Source organism: Lutzomyia longipalpis, chromosome 1 (assembly GCF_024334085.1).
Source record: "Lutzomyia longipalpis isolate SR_M1_2022 chromosome 1, ASM2433408v1".
Lineage (NCBI taxonomy): Eukaryota > Metazoa > Arthropoda > Insecta > Diptera > Psychodidae > Lutzomyia > Lutzomyia longipalpis.
Genome location: NC_074707.1, coordinates 33,706,043 through 33,721,896, shown reverse-complemented (window position 1 = coordinate 33,721,896; position 15,854 = coordinate 33,706,043). Strand labels below are relative to the sequence as shown.

General features: G+C 38.5%; 3 protein-coding genes across 5 annotated transcripts; 1 reads left to right on the top strand and 2 right to left on the bottom strand.

The window, feature by feature from the left end:
* Nucleotides 1-25: 25 nt before the first annotated feature.
* On the bottom strand, nucleotides 26-4,907 carry LOC129786049 (amidophosphoribosyltransferase-like). Its single transcript, XM_055820846.1, has 5 exons — nucleotides 4,505-4,907; nucleotides 4,323-4,409; nucleotides 2,190-2,873; nucleotides 943-1,298; nucleotides 26-874 (listed from the first exon to the last, which is right to left on the bottom strand). Exons 2-5 carry the CDS (start codon nucleotides 4,366-4,368, stop codon nucleotides 377-379), a joined length of 1,584 nt encoding a protein of 527 aa, XP_055676821.1. The 5' UTR covers nucleotides 4,369-4,409; nucleotides 4,505-4,907; the 3' UTR covers nucleotides 26-376.
* Nucleotides 4,908-5,924: 1,017 nt separating this feature from the next.
* LOC129786097 (bifunctional phosphoribosylaminoimidazole carboxylase/phosphoribosylaminoimidazole succinocarboxamide synthetase) lies at nucleotides 5,925-8,756 on the top strand. The gene is made up of 3 exons (XM_055820910.1): nucleotides 5,925-6,125; nucleotides 6,337-6,798; nucleotides 7,870-8,756. Exons 1-3 carry the CDS (start codon nucleotides 6,113-6,115, stop codon nucleotides 8,670-8,672), a joined length of 1,278 nt encoding a protein of 425 aa, XP_055676885.1. The 5' UTR covers nucleotides 5,925-6,112; the 3' UTR covers nucleotides 8,673-8,756.
* On the bottom strand, nucleotides 8,733-15,848 carry LOC129785953 (splicing factor 3B subunit 1). Of its 3 annotated transcripts, XM_055820648.1 has the most exons (7): nucleotides 15,756-15,848; nucleotides 15,255-15,526; nucleotides 15,050-15,176; nucleotides 13,980-14,059; nucleotides 13,742-13,912; nucleotides 10,542-13,667; nucleotides 8,733-9,113 (listed from the first exon to the last, which is right to left on the bottom strand). In XM_055820648.1, exons 1-7 carry the CDS (start codon nucleotides 15,781-15,783, stop codon nucleotides 8,955-8,957), a joined length of 3,963 nt encoding a protein of 1,320 aa, XP_055676623.1. In that variant the 5' UTR covers nucleotides 15,784-15,848; the 3' UTR covers nucleotides 8,733-8,954. The 3 variants fall into 3 exon arrangements, with proteins under 3 accessions (XP_055676623.1, XP_055676625.1, XP_055676624.1); XM_055820650.1 differs by lacking the exons at nucleotides 15,255-15,526; nucleotides 15,756-15,848 and adding an exon at nucleotides 14,342-14,719 and having other exon boundaries at nucleotides 15,050-15,128; XM_055820649.1 differs by lacking the exons at nucleotides 15,255-15,526; nucleotides 15,756-15,848 and having other exon boundaries at nucleotides 14,342-15,164.
* Between the last annotated feature and the right edge of the window lie 6 nt (nucleotides 15,849-15,854).

Below are 15,854 nucleotides of genomic sequence, written 5' to 3'. Positions count from 1 at the left end.
TTCGCAGAGTCACGAAAGGAAAACATTTTTTTTTGACAGAATATAAGAAATTTTTATTGATAAATCTCTAGCCTCTACGTGGGACTGTCGCCGGAGGAGACAGTAAGATGTCATACAAAAAATATTCCAATGCCATTGAGAAAGAAATATGATATAAAAAATAGCTTTTTTCTCTCTTAATTCTAAAAATTGTTTGGGGAAAATATGACAAAAAGGTCAATTTTTAATTTAAAAAAAAAATAAGAAAATAAAAATAATGTAAATCAACAAAATATTCCAATCAACTTTGTTGATGGGGGGCGGCTAAGGGTTCTTTTTTTCTTTTGAGTTGTTTTTGGGAGGAGGGAGAGTATAGTGCTGGGAAGTTGAGTAGTGTTCACCAGCTCAATTCTTCAGGAAGCCCACCGGGGTACTCACCCGTGAGACACGCTGTGCAATGCCCAATTTGATCTTCACTTTGGGTGGACTTGAGATTACTCCGAACGGCCTTTACGAGTCCCTCCACGCTGAGATACTCGAGACTGTCTGCACCCACATGACGTGCAAGAGCTACTGCATCCATTCGATTGGCAATCAATTCCTCCCTCGTGGGGATATTGATGCCCATGTAGCACGGATAGAGAAGTGGTGGACTGGCGATGCGAATGTGCACCTCTAAAGCACCAGCATCCCTCAGCAATTTAATAATTGGTCCAATTGTATTGCCACGCACAATGGAGTCATCAATGAGGATCAATTTCTTCCCAGCAACATTTTCAGTGAGTGCTCCAAACTTCTTAGCCACCCCAAGCTGCCGGAGACGCGTAGATGGTTGAATGAATGTCCTTCCTACGTATCTATTCTTGCAGAGAACCTCAGCAAAATGCAGCCCAGACTACAAAGAAAAAAAAAATTATTCGTTCAGAGACAAAGTTCTCCAAAGAATTTAACATTTCAACTCACCTCTCGAGCATACCCATGAGCGGCAGCTGTTCCAGACTCTGGCACAGAGCTCACAATGTCCGCATCAACAGGAGCCTCCCGGGCCAGTTGTCTGCCACACTGCAGACGCACAGAGTACACCATTTGCCCCTCAAAGAAGGAGTCTGATCGTGCAAAGTAAACATACTCGAATATGCAGAAGGCCTGCTTCTTGTTCTCTGGTCGTTCAACAATATCAATTTGGCGTATTCCATGGCGAGATAGCTCCACAATTTCACCTGGTTCAACTTCACGAACGTACCGTGCACCAATTGAGAGAAAACCACAGCTCTCACTTGATACAACCCATCCTTCTGCATCCAAATCATCCACATTTGCTGTAAGAATTTGAAGAAAAAATAACGAATTAATTTCATTTTATAATTTTATTCTTATGAAAATTAACAAAATCTTTATTTTATTATGAACTTCTATAAAAAATAAGGGAAATAGGGGTAAAATGGATCAAGTTAGAGACAGAAAAAAGCTTCAAAAATCACATTTCCTGACAAGAAAAAGCACAGAGCTTCTCAATAAAGTTCTAAAGAAGGAAATTCAGGGCAAGAAGATAACTATTCTTATAATAAAAATTAAATTTTTATATGTATTATTACATACTTGCTTATCAGTCTGTCTTATCAGTTAAATTTAAATTAGAAACATGTGCAATTTAATGATTTTTAAAATTGCTAATCAGATAAAACTAGGCTGCGTTGCCTTATCAATGATATTTATTCAATTCTTTTGACCCTTTCACGACTGCTTCAACTGAGCAGATTGAGCATAGTTATGGGTTCTTGCGTTGAATAAAAATCTGAATATTGAATTTAATGCTTCTTTAGGTCATTTTTCTAACTTCCAATGTTCTATGCAGTTAAAGAACTCTTTGAGAGCTCTTATTTGAGCTTAATTTGATCAAAATTGGACAAGTAGAATCGGAGATATTGGCAATTTTGAATGAAAAATTCTAGTGGCCATTTTAGCTAAACGGCTTAATCGATTTTCAAGAGTAAGCTATCACTGGAAAGCTGATGATAGCCTCAACAACATATCAGAATTTCAAATTTTTAGTTATTAAAGCGACAGCAAAGCACGCATGAAAGGGTTAATTTTTGGAGTTTTTGGATGGACAAAAAAATTGGGAAATGGGTGGAAAAATTTTACATCACACAATCTTATTTCAAAACGGAATTTTTCAATGAAATAACTGAAAATCAACGATTACTCACCGGTTTTACTTCCAAGAGTTACTGGAACAATTTTTCCAATGCACAACGGACGATTGCCGTAGGGATCTCTCACCGCGTAGATTTTATCCTTCATCATGATCACGAGGGAGTAGGAGAGTGGAGCTAGTTGCATTAGATGGCGGATTCTAGCTGGCCAGTCCGGGCCATTAACTTCCCCTTCAGGTGGATTGAGACAGAGAGCCTGTGTTATGAGCTCACTGTCACTATGCGTGGATAAGCCAACACCGCGCGACAGGACATCCTTCCTGAGGCTCTCGCAGTTTATTAGCTCCCCATTGTGTGCCACTGCCATGACCCCGTGAGCTGTATGCACCACAAAGGGTTGGCAATTGACTTCGTCGGAGGCTGCACTTGTGGAGTAGCGCGTGTGCCCGATACCCAGATTCCCACGAAGATTGCGCACAGCGTCATCGTCGAAGATGTTGTTTATCATCCCCATGCCTTTGTAGACATTGAAATTTTTGGCACACTTCCCCTCACTCGTGACAATACCAGCAGACTCCTGGCCACGATGCTGCAGTGCCACAAGGCCGAGGCAGACAATTTGCGCAACATCGAGCGATGTAGGCCAATCCCCACATGCAACGGCACCAAACACACCACATTCATGCCTCAATCCACTTTGATCCTTCTCCTCCATGCTCCCTATCTCCTTCGCGAGATCTGCAACAACAATAAAAAAAAGAATCCATCGATATACTTATTAAAATGTTTGCGAGCTTCATCACAAATTAATTGATTTAGTTGCATCATTCCAATTCTCTACATACTCTCAATAACATATTTATTCAAATTCAACAAAAATATTTCTATCAAGATAAAAAAAAACATTGATTGACACTGATGGTGATCCCAAGTTGAGTTGATCCGCAATTCCTACTCTTCTATGTTACAATCTGGGCAGTGAAAGTTGTTTGTCCGCAAAATATTTTTCATGCATGAAATTAATATTTTTACAAAATCATATCTATGCGCAACATATAGTATCAGTTGTATGTCGTCCTGTCAATGATTTTCTCCTCTTTATCTTCTTTTTCTGTTACAAAGGGCACAAAGATTTGTGTCTTATCAAATCTTCAAACTTTTATTTAGGAATGATAAATTTAGAAAGGCATTATGTTGTTTCTTTGATGCAAAATGGAGCATTTTATATTTTAAAAATATATTAAATGAGCTTTGTAAAAAAAATTGGTTTAATAAGTGTCTGAAAATTACAATTTGCAAAGTTTTCAAGGTAAAAGGCTAAGAATCTGTTTGTATGTAGCATAAAATGTCCTGAGGGAAAGTTGTAAAGCCGAAAATTTCCCTTTAAGTTGTTTTAAAGTTCCTAAATAATCAGTTTCAAATTAAGGAAAATACTTAAAAATTAATCTATTAATTTCTGATTTCTTATAAGTAGGTATCTAAAAGATTTTTTAAGTAGGTATACCTACCTACTTCAGAATGTTTAGTTTTCATTACTGAAACCACAAAGTCTTAAAAAAATGATCAGAATTGTAAAAAAAAAGTCTTAAGAATATCTTTTTTGTTTTCTTTTTTTTTTGTTTTTTTTGTTTAATGAATTTGGATTTATACTTTAAAATTGAATTATTAAAAAAAAATATTACTTCTCAGTCCATGTGGATTTGAATTCCTGCCCTATCAGCCTATTTTAATACTCGCTATCATTTAAGATAATAAGTTAGATACCTACTTAGTTATTAAAATTCTACTGCATTTTAGCACTAACTGGACCAATTAAAAAAAAACGAATACAGTGAAAACATGAATTATTTATGGAAACGTTGATAATACTCTATTACAGTTCTAACATAATCAAGATGAAATGAATTTTTGTGCTAGATTGTTTTGCATAATGAAAATTACATAACAGATCTATTGGTAGTTTTCCAATCATATTTTTTTCTCAAGCACTTCGCCTAAGCAACTAACTTTCTTCGGGATCAACTTGATGTTTATTCCCACATCGCGACTAATATGTATTTATCGCTTTAATGCTACTTCGACAGAATTTTATTAGTCAAGATTAAACCACGTTTTGAATAATAAGAAAAAAACATAAATGGAATAAAAAATGAGACAAAATATGAGACGAAAAAAAATGTAAATTACCTTCCTTATTGTCTTTTTGCTTATCTATTCCCGCGGGATTTTCCATTTGTTGTATTTCCGTTCTTTCCTTCTTGTGGGTCAAAATCTCTGAGGGATTGCAACAGAAGAAAAGAGAAAATATTATGTTAATAAATTCCACAGCGGTTTATCTGAAAAGGAAGTCAGTATGAGTAGTTTCTCACCTTAAAAAAAAGTTCTTAAGCCTGGGTCTCGTTTTTTCTCCTTTAGTTCACTTCTTGCCGTACCAATGTTGCTACATGTAGTGTAACACGCAAAAAAAATCTATTTACCAACAACACTCTTGGAATGCTTCACAATGAACGCATTGATAGCACCACGTGGAGAGACTGCTTTTGGGAAAGCCACATAAATTCCGAAAAACGCACTGATTAGACTTGCTTGGAGAGAGAGATTTGGAACTCAAGTGGCGGCACAGCACATCCTTAACTATTTGTTTGTCGATTAGCAATTTAACGATCCAGAGAAATGTTGGGCACCCGAACCGAATCAAGCCGAACCACAAAAGATCATGTGTTTGATCGCACTGGAACGAGCGGAGGGGATATGTGGACAGGGTCGTACTCTGGTCTGGACTGACTTAAAATCATTAAAAACTTCTTTGTCGACTTTGCTTTGCTATTCAAGCACAATTCAGGGTAGCTACAGACTTATCGGTTTTGGGTTTGTGTAATTAATATCTAATTTATGGGAAAAATTGTTTAAGAGTAAGGTAGTAAATGTAAGATATTTTGGGATCAGAGTTAAGTCGAGATCCTGTCTATAATTGCAAACAGACCTATGTCAAGGTAATGGTATAGATTCTTAGTAGATATTCCTTATTTCTATAACCTGTTACAGTTTTAAAGCTTCATTAAAGTGACTAAACATGCAACTGGTTTTAGGAACAGCTTATCGGATTACCTGTTAATTGATGCTATTCAATGAATAGCAGTCCTATATAGCTCTTAGGCTTTGGCTAACAGCGATATATCCCGGTCAAACGCCTTCAATATTGTCTTTTATAAAGAGAATGAAGCGGTCTCAGCTCAACGCATTTCCTTAGATTAGTTCTTTCTTTTCATTTTAAAATATGTTGGTTATCCATTAATTCCTATTAACTTCATGGTGGCTTGGCCCATCATCTCCAGAATGGTTAACAAACCTACAGCATCGAAGATTGTTTTCTCTCAGTGCTGAAGTCTTCCTACATTTTTTTATTAAAAGAAGTTTTAAAGGATTAACTGAAATTTTCAGTAATTTTGTAAAAAGTTTATATCTCTAATTTTATGTTTTCAAGATCATGCTTAAGAAAACTTTTTTATAAATCATTTTTAAAAGAAAAATCATACAGGAAAATTCATTTCTGTAGTAACCAATTATACGTACACTATGTACTTATTCTTATGTATTAAGAAGTTTTGTTTCCTAAAATTACCCTCATCCAGCATAAAAAAAAACTACATAATAGAAGATCAAGAAGGGGCCAAAATGCTTTGGTATTCGTGTTGGACCAGAAAACCAGTTTCGCCTCTTTTTTTTCACGTAGTCCGTCCACATTCTTGTCACGTCATATTGTTGAGCTTCGCGCAACGTGTCTGATGTGATACTACCCACCACATTTGCCGGCACTATCAGTACAACTCTTGCTGAGTAAGTTAGCGTTTCAATTCAATCATTCCATTGAGGTGCCTCTCTCTGTGCTCACACAAGTCTCCCCACACACAATTTTCTCTGAGACTTTTCCGGTAGTTCCGTTACCAAGTAGTGTGCGACAAATCAACTCACGAAAAATGTCTCAATCAAGTAAGTTTTAGTTTTGAAATTAAAATAAATCATCGTCACTTGCCACAACACTTGTCGTATAAAATAACTTTTTTATACGCGAGTCTTGTGAATGATGGAATTAATTTAACATAATAAAATTCAAACATTATTCTTCTTAATTCTTTCCTCATTTTGTCTCTTTTGTTGCGCGGCATTTTCATTTATTATTCACTCAATGTTGGCTCACCAGTTGGAGGTCACAAGTTGGGACAGCTTATCATTGAGGGCAAAACGAAGCAAGTTTACGATTTGCCGGATAAGAAGGGGTTCTGCCTCATACAGAGCAAGGATCGCATTACAGCCGGAGATGGTGTTAAGGCTCACGATTTAGCGGGGAAAGCAGCAATTTCCACTCAAACTAATGGAAAAGTCTTCTCACTCCTCAACGCAGCTGGACTCAATACGGCCTACGTTGGGCCAGTTACGGAAACGGCATTCATTGCTAAGAAATGCGCCATGATCCCCATTGAATGGGTTTCTCGGCGTTTGGCAACGGGATCATTTTTGCGACGCAACCCAGGCGTTCCAGAGGGTTTCCGCTTCTGCCCACCGAAGCAGGAGACCTTCTTCAAAGATGACGCCAATCACGATCCTCAGTGGTGTGAGGAGCAAATTCTTGCTGCTAATTTCCAATTCAATGGACGTACTATTGGTAAGTTAAAATTTTGATTAATTTTTATCATTTTCTTATTTAAATTAGAAGTTTTCTTGCTGCCTTTTTTCTAGCCCATTAAAACCATTAAAACGATTAAAATTGTGAGGAAATTCATGAACTTAATTAAATTAATTAAGATTTAATCTAGGCAAAGCTTTGTTGAATTTTATTAAAATAAAAATGACAAAAAGATTTGTTTCACAAAAATCGAATAGATTCGGTTAAAGGAAGAATTCTGGAACTTTTTTGCGCGGAATTTAATGAATTTTGGTTAAGAATCTAACTTCTATACAATTTTGAATTTAGATTTCACGAAGTTTTAAAAATTGTTGGATAAATCTATATTGAAATCAGTCTCAGAAGAAGTACGTATCTTTGTTAATTTATTATATATACCAATTTTAATAAGATTTCTGATTATTCAAGGTTTATCATTTAAAGAATGAAAAAATTATTTTTTTTAATGAATTTCTGGTCATTTTGATAATTTTTCTGTGGATGAATCAATGTTCATTTCAAAAATTAATAAATTCATTTAACCCATTTAGAATTCTCTAATTAGGTTAATCGTCTTTTAATAGATCGTTAAATGTAGTTCAATGATAACGTAGATTTTTTCTTAAGGACTGTAAAGAATTTTAGTAAAAAAAAATCTGTGTGCGAAAGAAACACCGCTAACTTATAATTATTCAATCAAAGTTTAAACCCATTTAGGATCAAAAGTCAAAGGTTCCAATGAATTTAAAAAGAAAAAAAAAAGATTTCTCTGTATTTCTGCACGTGCTCATACTCACAAAAGTCCGGCTGATGTAACTTTGAGTAATTGAAGAGTTAAATCTGCGGAATCGCCTGACCACGTTGTTGCTGGCACCGCGTGTTGGATTTTTTTTTTACAATTCCACCAAAACAAATCCCCCATGTGGTGGTTGAGCTAATTTCTTATCAGTAGCTTTGCGTGGAAGCTGCAAAACAACAATCAATTAGCGATAAATGCCTGTTTTCTCGCAGCCTGTTCCTCTTTTTTTCCATTTACCAATAGAATAAACATAAATATGATGTCGTTTCCAGGTCGCAACGAAGTGGACTACATGCGTCAGTACACAATTGTTGTTTTTGAGATCCTCGAAAAGGCTTGGGCCACGCGTGATTGTGCCCTGATCGATATGAAGATCGAATTTGGCGTCGATGAAGGAGGAAACATTATCTTGGCTGATGTTATTGACTCCGATTCGTGGCGCCTCTGGCCTGGCTCCGACAAGAGGCTCATGAAGGATAAACAAGTTTACAGGAATCTCACGAGTGTGACCCAATCTGACCTCGAGACAGTCAAGCGGAACTTTGAGTGGGTCTCCAAGCAACTCGATGGGATCATCCCCAAAAATGACAGCCTCGTTGTTGTTCTCATGGGCAGTGCCTCAGATCAGGCGCACTGTGAGAAGATTGCCAAGCACTGCCTTGATCTTGGTCTCAATGTTGAGCTTCGTGTGACGTCGGCGCACAAAAGTACCCGAGGGACGTTGGATATTGTTGCCGAGTACGAAGGAAGTCTCGGAAAGCTCGTCTTCATTGCCGTGGCAGGACGTTCCAATGGGCTGGGACCCGTTGTTTCCGGCATAACAACATACCCCGTCATCAATTGCCCCCCAGTTAAACCCGAAAACGTCACTGTGGACATCTGGTCCAGCCTCAATGTCCCCTCTGGACTTGGATGCACAACTGTGATCTACCCGGAAGCCGCAGCTCTTGCTGCTGCACAGATTCTTGGCATTGGAAACTCCCTCATCTGGAGCAAATTACGCGTTAAGCAACTCACCAACATTTCCACGCTGCAGAAAGGCGACACTGGCCTCAAAGGAGTTAAAACAGCTTAAGATATTTTTCCTCAATTGTCACATTTACGTAATATGTTGTTTCTCTTCCAATAAATATGCTTTTCATTGAGCTTTTTAAATCTCTCTACTTTTATTTATTTCTTTGTTAATTTCTACGGAAAAAATGAAATTGATTGAATTTTTCTTACTCAAGCAAAAAATTTAAATGGAATCTCCACAACAAATTCCCATTTTACATTTATTAAACAATATTATTATACTTAATTTAATTCTCTATAATGTGCCAAAGGCTGCTGTTGAAGTTTGTTTAAAAGGGTGATCTTACAGACAATAGTCCAAATCATATCGAGCATATTGATTTTTGGGATCATTGGAAATCCGGGGATATCCAGCAACAAGGGCATCCTGTCCACCAATATAGAGGGAATTGTAGATTTTCCAGTAAACTTCACGCACTTTTCGGGCTGGATGAAATAGGCCCTAAAATGAGAAAGAAAAAACGTTTTTTTTTGTTAATAAATGATCAAAGTCTTAAAGCTAAATTTAATTATTTCGAAAACGTTCTGTCTAATTGGCAATAACAACAATTTCCTATATGTATAGCAAACATTCTACCTATTAATAATTTACCAAAATATTATTTGACCCCTTCACTTATTTGGGTCAGGCGAAGCGATAAAGCTGATTTAGGTATGAAACATTCCGCTCTGTTAGATAGAGAGCAATACATATTTTCCAATAAAATTACTTCTGGATGATAATTCTATGATTCCCCTTTTTTAAAATTTGAAGAAAAAAAATCTATTTTTGCTGGAAAAATTCACTTTCGGTGTATTTTTTAGAGCAAAATATTTTTGAAAAACAAAATTTCCTAAAAAAATACAAATTTGAGTCACTTCTTAAAGACATAAATCGTACGAAGCCCCCAACAAACCATTATCAGGTCAACTTTTGGCCTTTAGAATGAGGCAAAAGTGATATAATTTTGTAAGTTCATTACCAACAAAATTCCCTTTCTGCTCATTATGTATTCAGAAAGAGAAAGAATGTCAGGATCTTGCTTTTTTCCCCCAGATATCTGTCGAATATTTTGATTCGTATTTGCAAATCACCAGAATATTTGGTAAATTAATCCAAATAGGTATAATTTTTGGTTTAAAAATCTCTTTTAGGCTTGAATTAATCACTTTTTTTAAGCTTTTTCTATTAGGGTTACTAACCACTTCTAGGGGTTACACCCGGAGACTTTGGGATTCGGGGTATGATCTCTGGGCTGCGGGTTTAGGATGAATTTCTCCTGGTAACACGATTTTAAGTTTTTTTTTGCTTTAATTTTCAGCAGTAATCAGAAAACTAAAAAATCGGAAATTGAAATAGACTCTGTAATTTAGGAAGTTTCGATATTTTAGTTAAAAGAAAATCGTCTTAAGTCAGATCTGAGTGTTTCTAAAACTTCTTTAAATAAACTACAGTTTTCTTCAAACTCGATTTAAGTTTTTTTTTAAGTAAATCCTAAGATTTTTAAGCAAGACCTTTGTTGTAGACTAGAATTAAGTTTTTTTAAGGTCAGGTTTTTAAGGTTTGAAGGTTAGACCAAGCTGAATTGAGTCTCAATGCATCTTAAAAGTCTGACCTAAAGGAACTAAAGTTCGGCTTAAAAAAAATTAGACCTGGCTTAATAAACTAAAACCGTAAAAAACCTTTTTGTTTTAAATGAATTTAATACTTCTCAAGCTAGAATTAAGTACTTTAAAGAACTTTGCTCCTTAATCTATTCCTTTATCTGCCGAATATGATGTTTTTTTTTGCGAAACATCCGAATATTTCCACAGACAAGAATGCATAAAAATTGATCCAAAAATCGCACAAAAACCACAAATTAAAAAGAAATAAAATTTCCAAACTAACCTGCAGTGTGTACTGAAGAATTTTAATTGGCCCAAGAGCCACACGAAGTCCCTCGACGGCATCCATGAAAGCTTGCACGAGATGCGGTGATGTCTCAAAGATATTGGGCCAGACGTAGTTTAGGAGGTGCACGAGGGCGTCTTCGCAGCCAAACCCATAAACTCCCAGAGCCATGTGTTTGATGGCAGCACACGCTGTCTGCCGGTGCACGAGATCTCTGTCCATCAGGGCATCCTCAAGCAGCGGGCAAACGGCATAGATGTAGTCCTTTCCCATTTCCCCAATATACTCAAAGAGGAATGAAAGTGATTTGAGTACACCATTCTGCACATTCAACTCCGGCACTCGATATTCATTCATAAGTGCTGGCAAGACGGTGAATGGGCGGCATGTTTCAGCCACAATTGCAATGGCAACAGTTGTGCACACACGATTCTGTCGTTCCTGCACTTTGAGATTGTTCAGAAGGGTCGCAAGTACGTCATGGGGCCCAATTGCCTTTGCAATGTAGCCAAAAGTGTTGACTGTTGCCCTCCGAATTGCCTTCTTGTGGGCCTTCAGCAACTCCAGGAGTTCAAAGCAAATTCTCATCCATTCACGTGCTGACACATACTCTGGGCCACGATCAGCAATCCTCCCCACGAGATCAATACAGTTCTCCTGGACTTTTTCATGGCGATTCTTGAGGATGGGCGTGAGACGTGGGAGAAGATCCTTAATTGGTGGCGTCATCTTTGTCATTCCAATGACATTAACAATCGCCTTCAGGGCACCCAAAATTGAGCCCAAAACTTCCGGATACTCCTCACCCAAGTACTCATACAACACCACACCCAAATGTCCCATCAGCTTCTCCTCCTGGCACGTTTTCATCACAACAGCAATTCTCGATATCAAATCGGCTGCCTGTTGACGCACTTTGGCTGACTTATTGTTCAGACGCCAGAGGATTGTACCGCAAATTTGGGGTAAGTACGGCTTCACACGCTTCCCCAGTTGATTAACAATCGTTCCAAAGCCATTGAGCATCACAACGTCTTCGGTTGTTTGCTCCTGGAACGCATAGAGAATCCCATCAATAAGTTGCTCCTCGAGACGCGAATCAATATCAGCTGCTCCGAGATTTCCCATAATCTTCTCAATTGTCTCCATCACCATCTTCCTGTACTGCTCATTCTCATCCTTCAGATCATCCACAACTCTATTAATAATCTCCGATGCGCCCACTTTATTGGCAATCTCCACCGTTGTATCCACCAATTGGCGATAGTTTCGACGATCAAGGGCCATCCGGTGATTCCAGAAGTGCTTGAAAAAGTGCGGCAAAATCTCATCTTTGATGTATTGTGCCTCCACACCGTCTGTGGCACAGCACTGCTTCACCACCTTCAGCACAATCTTCTTCATCTCCTCATCCGGAGACTGGAATTCACGAATGAGAATCAGCATCACTTCACGTGTGTAGTAGTTGGCATATTCGGCATCCATGAGGGGGATTAGATAGCCAATGGCCTTGAGGAAGGCCGCCAGACCCTTTCCACGATGTGTCCGGATACCCTTCCACAGGGGCTTGAGAACGGAATCAAAGGACTCAATACCATACGGTGTGGCTGCTTCTGCGAGTGCTGCAATTGCCAGAGCTGTGATCGTGCGTACCTTCTGCTGTTCATCCACCAATCCATGCTCAATAATTTCAACGAGAGACTTGAGATGCGGCAAAATGGCGCATCCCATGAGAATAGCAATTTGCTGAACGATCTTAATACCCGTGTGACGTGCCTGCCAGGATTTCTTACTCTTGCACACGGCCTTCAGGAAGGGCAGCAACGACGGTATGCCCAGAGCCGATGCAACCACGGCAAAAGCCCTAGCTGTGGTATTTCGCACGTATTCATCAATATTATCAATATCAGGTCTCATTGTGGAGATCATTGTTGCCAATCCAGCTGCTTTTGCTAAATTCGAAATGATCTCTCTCCCCTCAACACGTGCATAGTAGTCCTCATCGATCAGCAGCGGTTCAATCACGACCAAGATCTTGTGCACATACGGACGTACTAAATCGTCCAATTTGTACAGAATCCTATCAATCACCTTCACGAGAAGATGCCTTTCCTGATCCTCAAGTGTTGGACTCATAAGTAGGGGAAGAATTTGATTGAATAGCGGCCCCGCACCGAATTCTCGTGCTTTATCCGTAATCTGACGCAGTGCAGCCTTCCGCATTGGCGGTGTTCCATTCTTAATCTTCAGCAGCAACTTCATTATCTTACGCTCCTTCTGCTCCTCCGGACTGAGCGATTCCTCATCCACGTCAATAAGCAATTTGTCAAAATACTGAGCATCTTCTGGCTTCATAAACGGCAAATTCCCCTTTGGTTGATTGTCCACAAACTTCGCCGCTTTATCCTCCACCTGAATGAAGAATCCTTGGGGTGTTCCAGCAATGGGTGTTGGGGTTGCAGTGAGTTTTCTTGCCGGAGTCCTCAGGGGGATGTAACCAGCTGGTGGGGGGAGAACTTTGTACCCAGGTGGGAACATTGCGTCCAATTCATCATCAGTTATTGGACGATTGCGCTCATCGATCTCCTTCTCCCAGCGATACGCCTGCAGCTGTTCCGGTGTCATTGCTGCCAAGTGCCCGGGGGTTGGAGTAGCCATTGCCATGGCCTTATGCCCAACAGGTGTGGATCCTCCGGGTGTGAGGAGGGGTGTTGCATGCCCTGGAGTAGCGTGTGGAGTCATGCTGGGCGTCATACTGGGTGTCATTGTGGCCGAAGGAAGCGACGGTGTAGCATTGGATGGTGTCTCATCCCACCGTGAACGCCTCTTGCTGGCTGTTCCGGGGGTTGTTGCTTCACTTATCACATCCTGCCCCGTACGATCAGCTCGTGGGGTCTCAGCCCAACCACTATTGTGACCCGGAGTCTCACGTTCTGTCTTCGGCGTTTCATCCCAACGATTCCTTCGTGTTGACTTCTCATGAGCCGGCGTCTCTGCGCGTCCTGGCGTTGCATGAGCTGGTGTTGCATCCCACATGCGGGTACTCTGTCCGGGGGTTGCTCCAGGTGTTTCACTGCCTTTGTGTCCAGGTGTCTCATCCCAGCGATGATCTCCGGGAGTTTTCTTCAAAGAAACAAAAAAAAAATGATTAATTAATTAATTTTTGATTGAATTTTAACGGAATTCCTTTTACTCACATCTTCCCCCCAAGTGGGTGTAGCTGCTCCCGGAAGAGATTTCTTTGCAGGAACAAAATTATCAATGGTCTGATCCCAGCGTCCACGCTTACGGGTCTCTCCTTTTTGAGCTTCTCCATTGCTGATTTTCAACGTGCCATCTCTTGCTTTATCCAGGATTTTCTTACGAAGCTGCAAAAACATTTAAAAATAAATTAATAATTTAGTCAGCAAAAACAAAAGGATTTAAAAGTCTCACCTCTGTTTCTTCTCCTTTGAGCATTTGCTCTCGCATAATCTCCGTAAATGTACGTGAACCAACATCTGGAGTTTTTCCACCTGAAAATATAAATGACCAAATATAAGTTTATCGTTGGAAAAGACTGGAAAATTTAGCATTTTTTCTTCTTTTTTAATGAAGAATGAATTTGGATTTTTTTTCATCTAAAGGTAAAAAATGTAAAATATTTAAAATTTGACATGGGTTTTCATGAAAATTTATTTCTTCATATGAGTTTTGAGGGAAATTTTTAAATATAAGAAAGATATAAAAAAAAGATTTGTTTTTTTCTAACCCAGAAATATCCATCAAATTTTAAATATTTTATTTTATATACGTACGTGCACCGAGTGGCTTTCCATTTTAGGTAAAACATTCTAATAAATGTTCTCAACACATTTAGTGATCGCCTGAAATAATTCTGTTCTCATTAATACTTTCTGCAGAAAATCATTCACACCCTCTCATACAATTTTTTTTTGCTTTTGAAATGATTTTATGTAAATACCAAAATGGATTTGATAATCATTTCAATTAGTCAGTAATCACTAATTTTTGATTAAATCTTTGTTTTTAGTGCAAAAATGTTATTTTTAAGGAGAAAAATTCTTTTAAAAGATTAGTGATTGCTGGCTGTTTCTTTTTTTTTCTCTAAAAGGGGAACCTGAAGCTTACAACTCGATGGCTTCGGTAGTTCAGAAACAGTTGTTTTTGACCATCTGAAAATAACATTATCGGTATGTGAGACGCTTGTTCGTGGTTGTTTTTTTTTTCTTTCTTTATCTATCATCTTTCTCTGAGAAGATGCTTCATTCATTCGTACACAATCTCTCGCAATCCTCATGCACTCATTTGCGCATTCCGAATATTATTGAATTCCTGTTTTATTCAATAATACTCCAAAGAAATTATCAGTTTAACTTTCTTTTTAATGAATTTTGATCAAAATTCTACGGAACTGATAATTTCTCATTGAAAAAAAATTAAGAAATAATGACTTTAAAGCTATTTAAAAAAAAACTTGGCTAGACCATTTGGGAAATCCTTACCATCAGCAAAGGGATCCACCCTTTCTGGAGATATAACGAGTGTCCTCCTCTTTTGTCTGTACTCATCCTCTTTCTCAGCAATTGTTTGCCGTCTGTGTTCAGCGAATGGATCGAAATCTCCTTCATTCTGTGGAAGAATGCAGTAAACGTTTAGACCAGACTTCCGGACAAGGTTATATTGCTCTTTGTGGTGAAAGTAATTTACCTGAATGATTTCCTTCATTGCCTGGGTGGATGAATAGATGGTGCGTTTGTTATTGGGGGCCAGTGGGAGCCCCACGTCATCTTCTTCGTCGGCGTCGTCATTTGGTGCAATAGATGTGACGTAGCCGTCGAATTTGCTGTTCCGGTCGCTCCCGTCGTCATACAATTCCGTGTCATAGTAGGAGCCGCTGTTGAGTAGCCCAATTCCCTTCTCTTTGGACTGGCTAACTTCCTTTTTCTTTGTCTGGATGTCCTTTATTTGAGCCTCAATGGCTGGAAAAGAGGAGAAAACATTCTAAATTTAGCAACAACGCAAAATTTTCTTTTATTGATTTTTTTGACAGCCCTGAAGGATTTTTGCAAACAAAATTACCGCATATTTATCACATTTTCACCAAATATTTCATTGTACTCTCAAAATTTACTTGCTAAACTTGAGATTTTGCATATTTTATAGCACAGAGAGGATGAAAATAGCGTGAAAATAAGAGAAAATTCTTACCTTCGTGTGTTCTTGCAATGTTGTCCATCTTTTTCTTGGATAGTTTTTGTTTGGATAATGTCTTGTCATTGACGTTTGTCAACGATTGAATGACGGGAA

Excerpts from the sequence above, each read along its gene's own strand:
- LOC129786049 (XM_055820846.1), bottom strand. The coding sequence starts at position 4,368 with ATGGAAAATCCCGCGGGAATAGATAAGCAAAAAGACAATAAGGAAG. Across the intron at positions 2,874-4,322 it reads GCAAAAAGACAATAAGGAAG|ATCTCGCGAAGGAGATAGGG; the intron begins GTAATTTACATT and ends TTGTTGTTGCAG. Across the intron at positions 875-942 it reads CTCATGGGTATGCTCGAGAG|TCTGGGCTGCATTTTGCTGA; the intron begins GTGAGTTGAAAT and ends TTTTCTTTGTAG.
- LOC129786097 (XM_055820910.1), top strand. Across the intron at positions 6,799-7,869 it reads ATTCAATGGACGTACTATTG|GTCGCAACGAAGTGGACTAC; the intron begins GTAAGTTAAAAT and ends TGTCGTTTCCAG.
- LOC129785953 (XM_055820648.1), bottom strand. The coding sequence starts at position 15,783 with ATGGACAACATTGCAAGAACACACGAAG. Across the intron at positions 13,913-13,979 it reads TCAAAGGAGAAGAAACAGAG|CTTCGTAAGAAAATCCTGGA; the intron begins GTGAGACTTTTA and ends ATGTTTTTGCAG. Across the intron at positions 13,668-13,741 it reads CACCCACTTGGGGGGAAGAT|AAAACTCCCGGAGATCATCG; the intron begins GTGAGTAAAAGG and ends GTTTCTTTGAAG.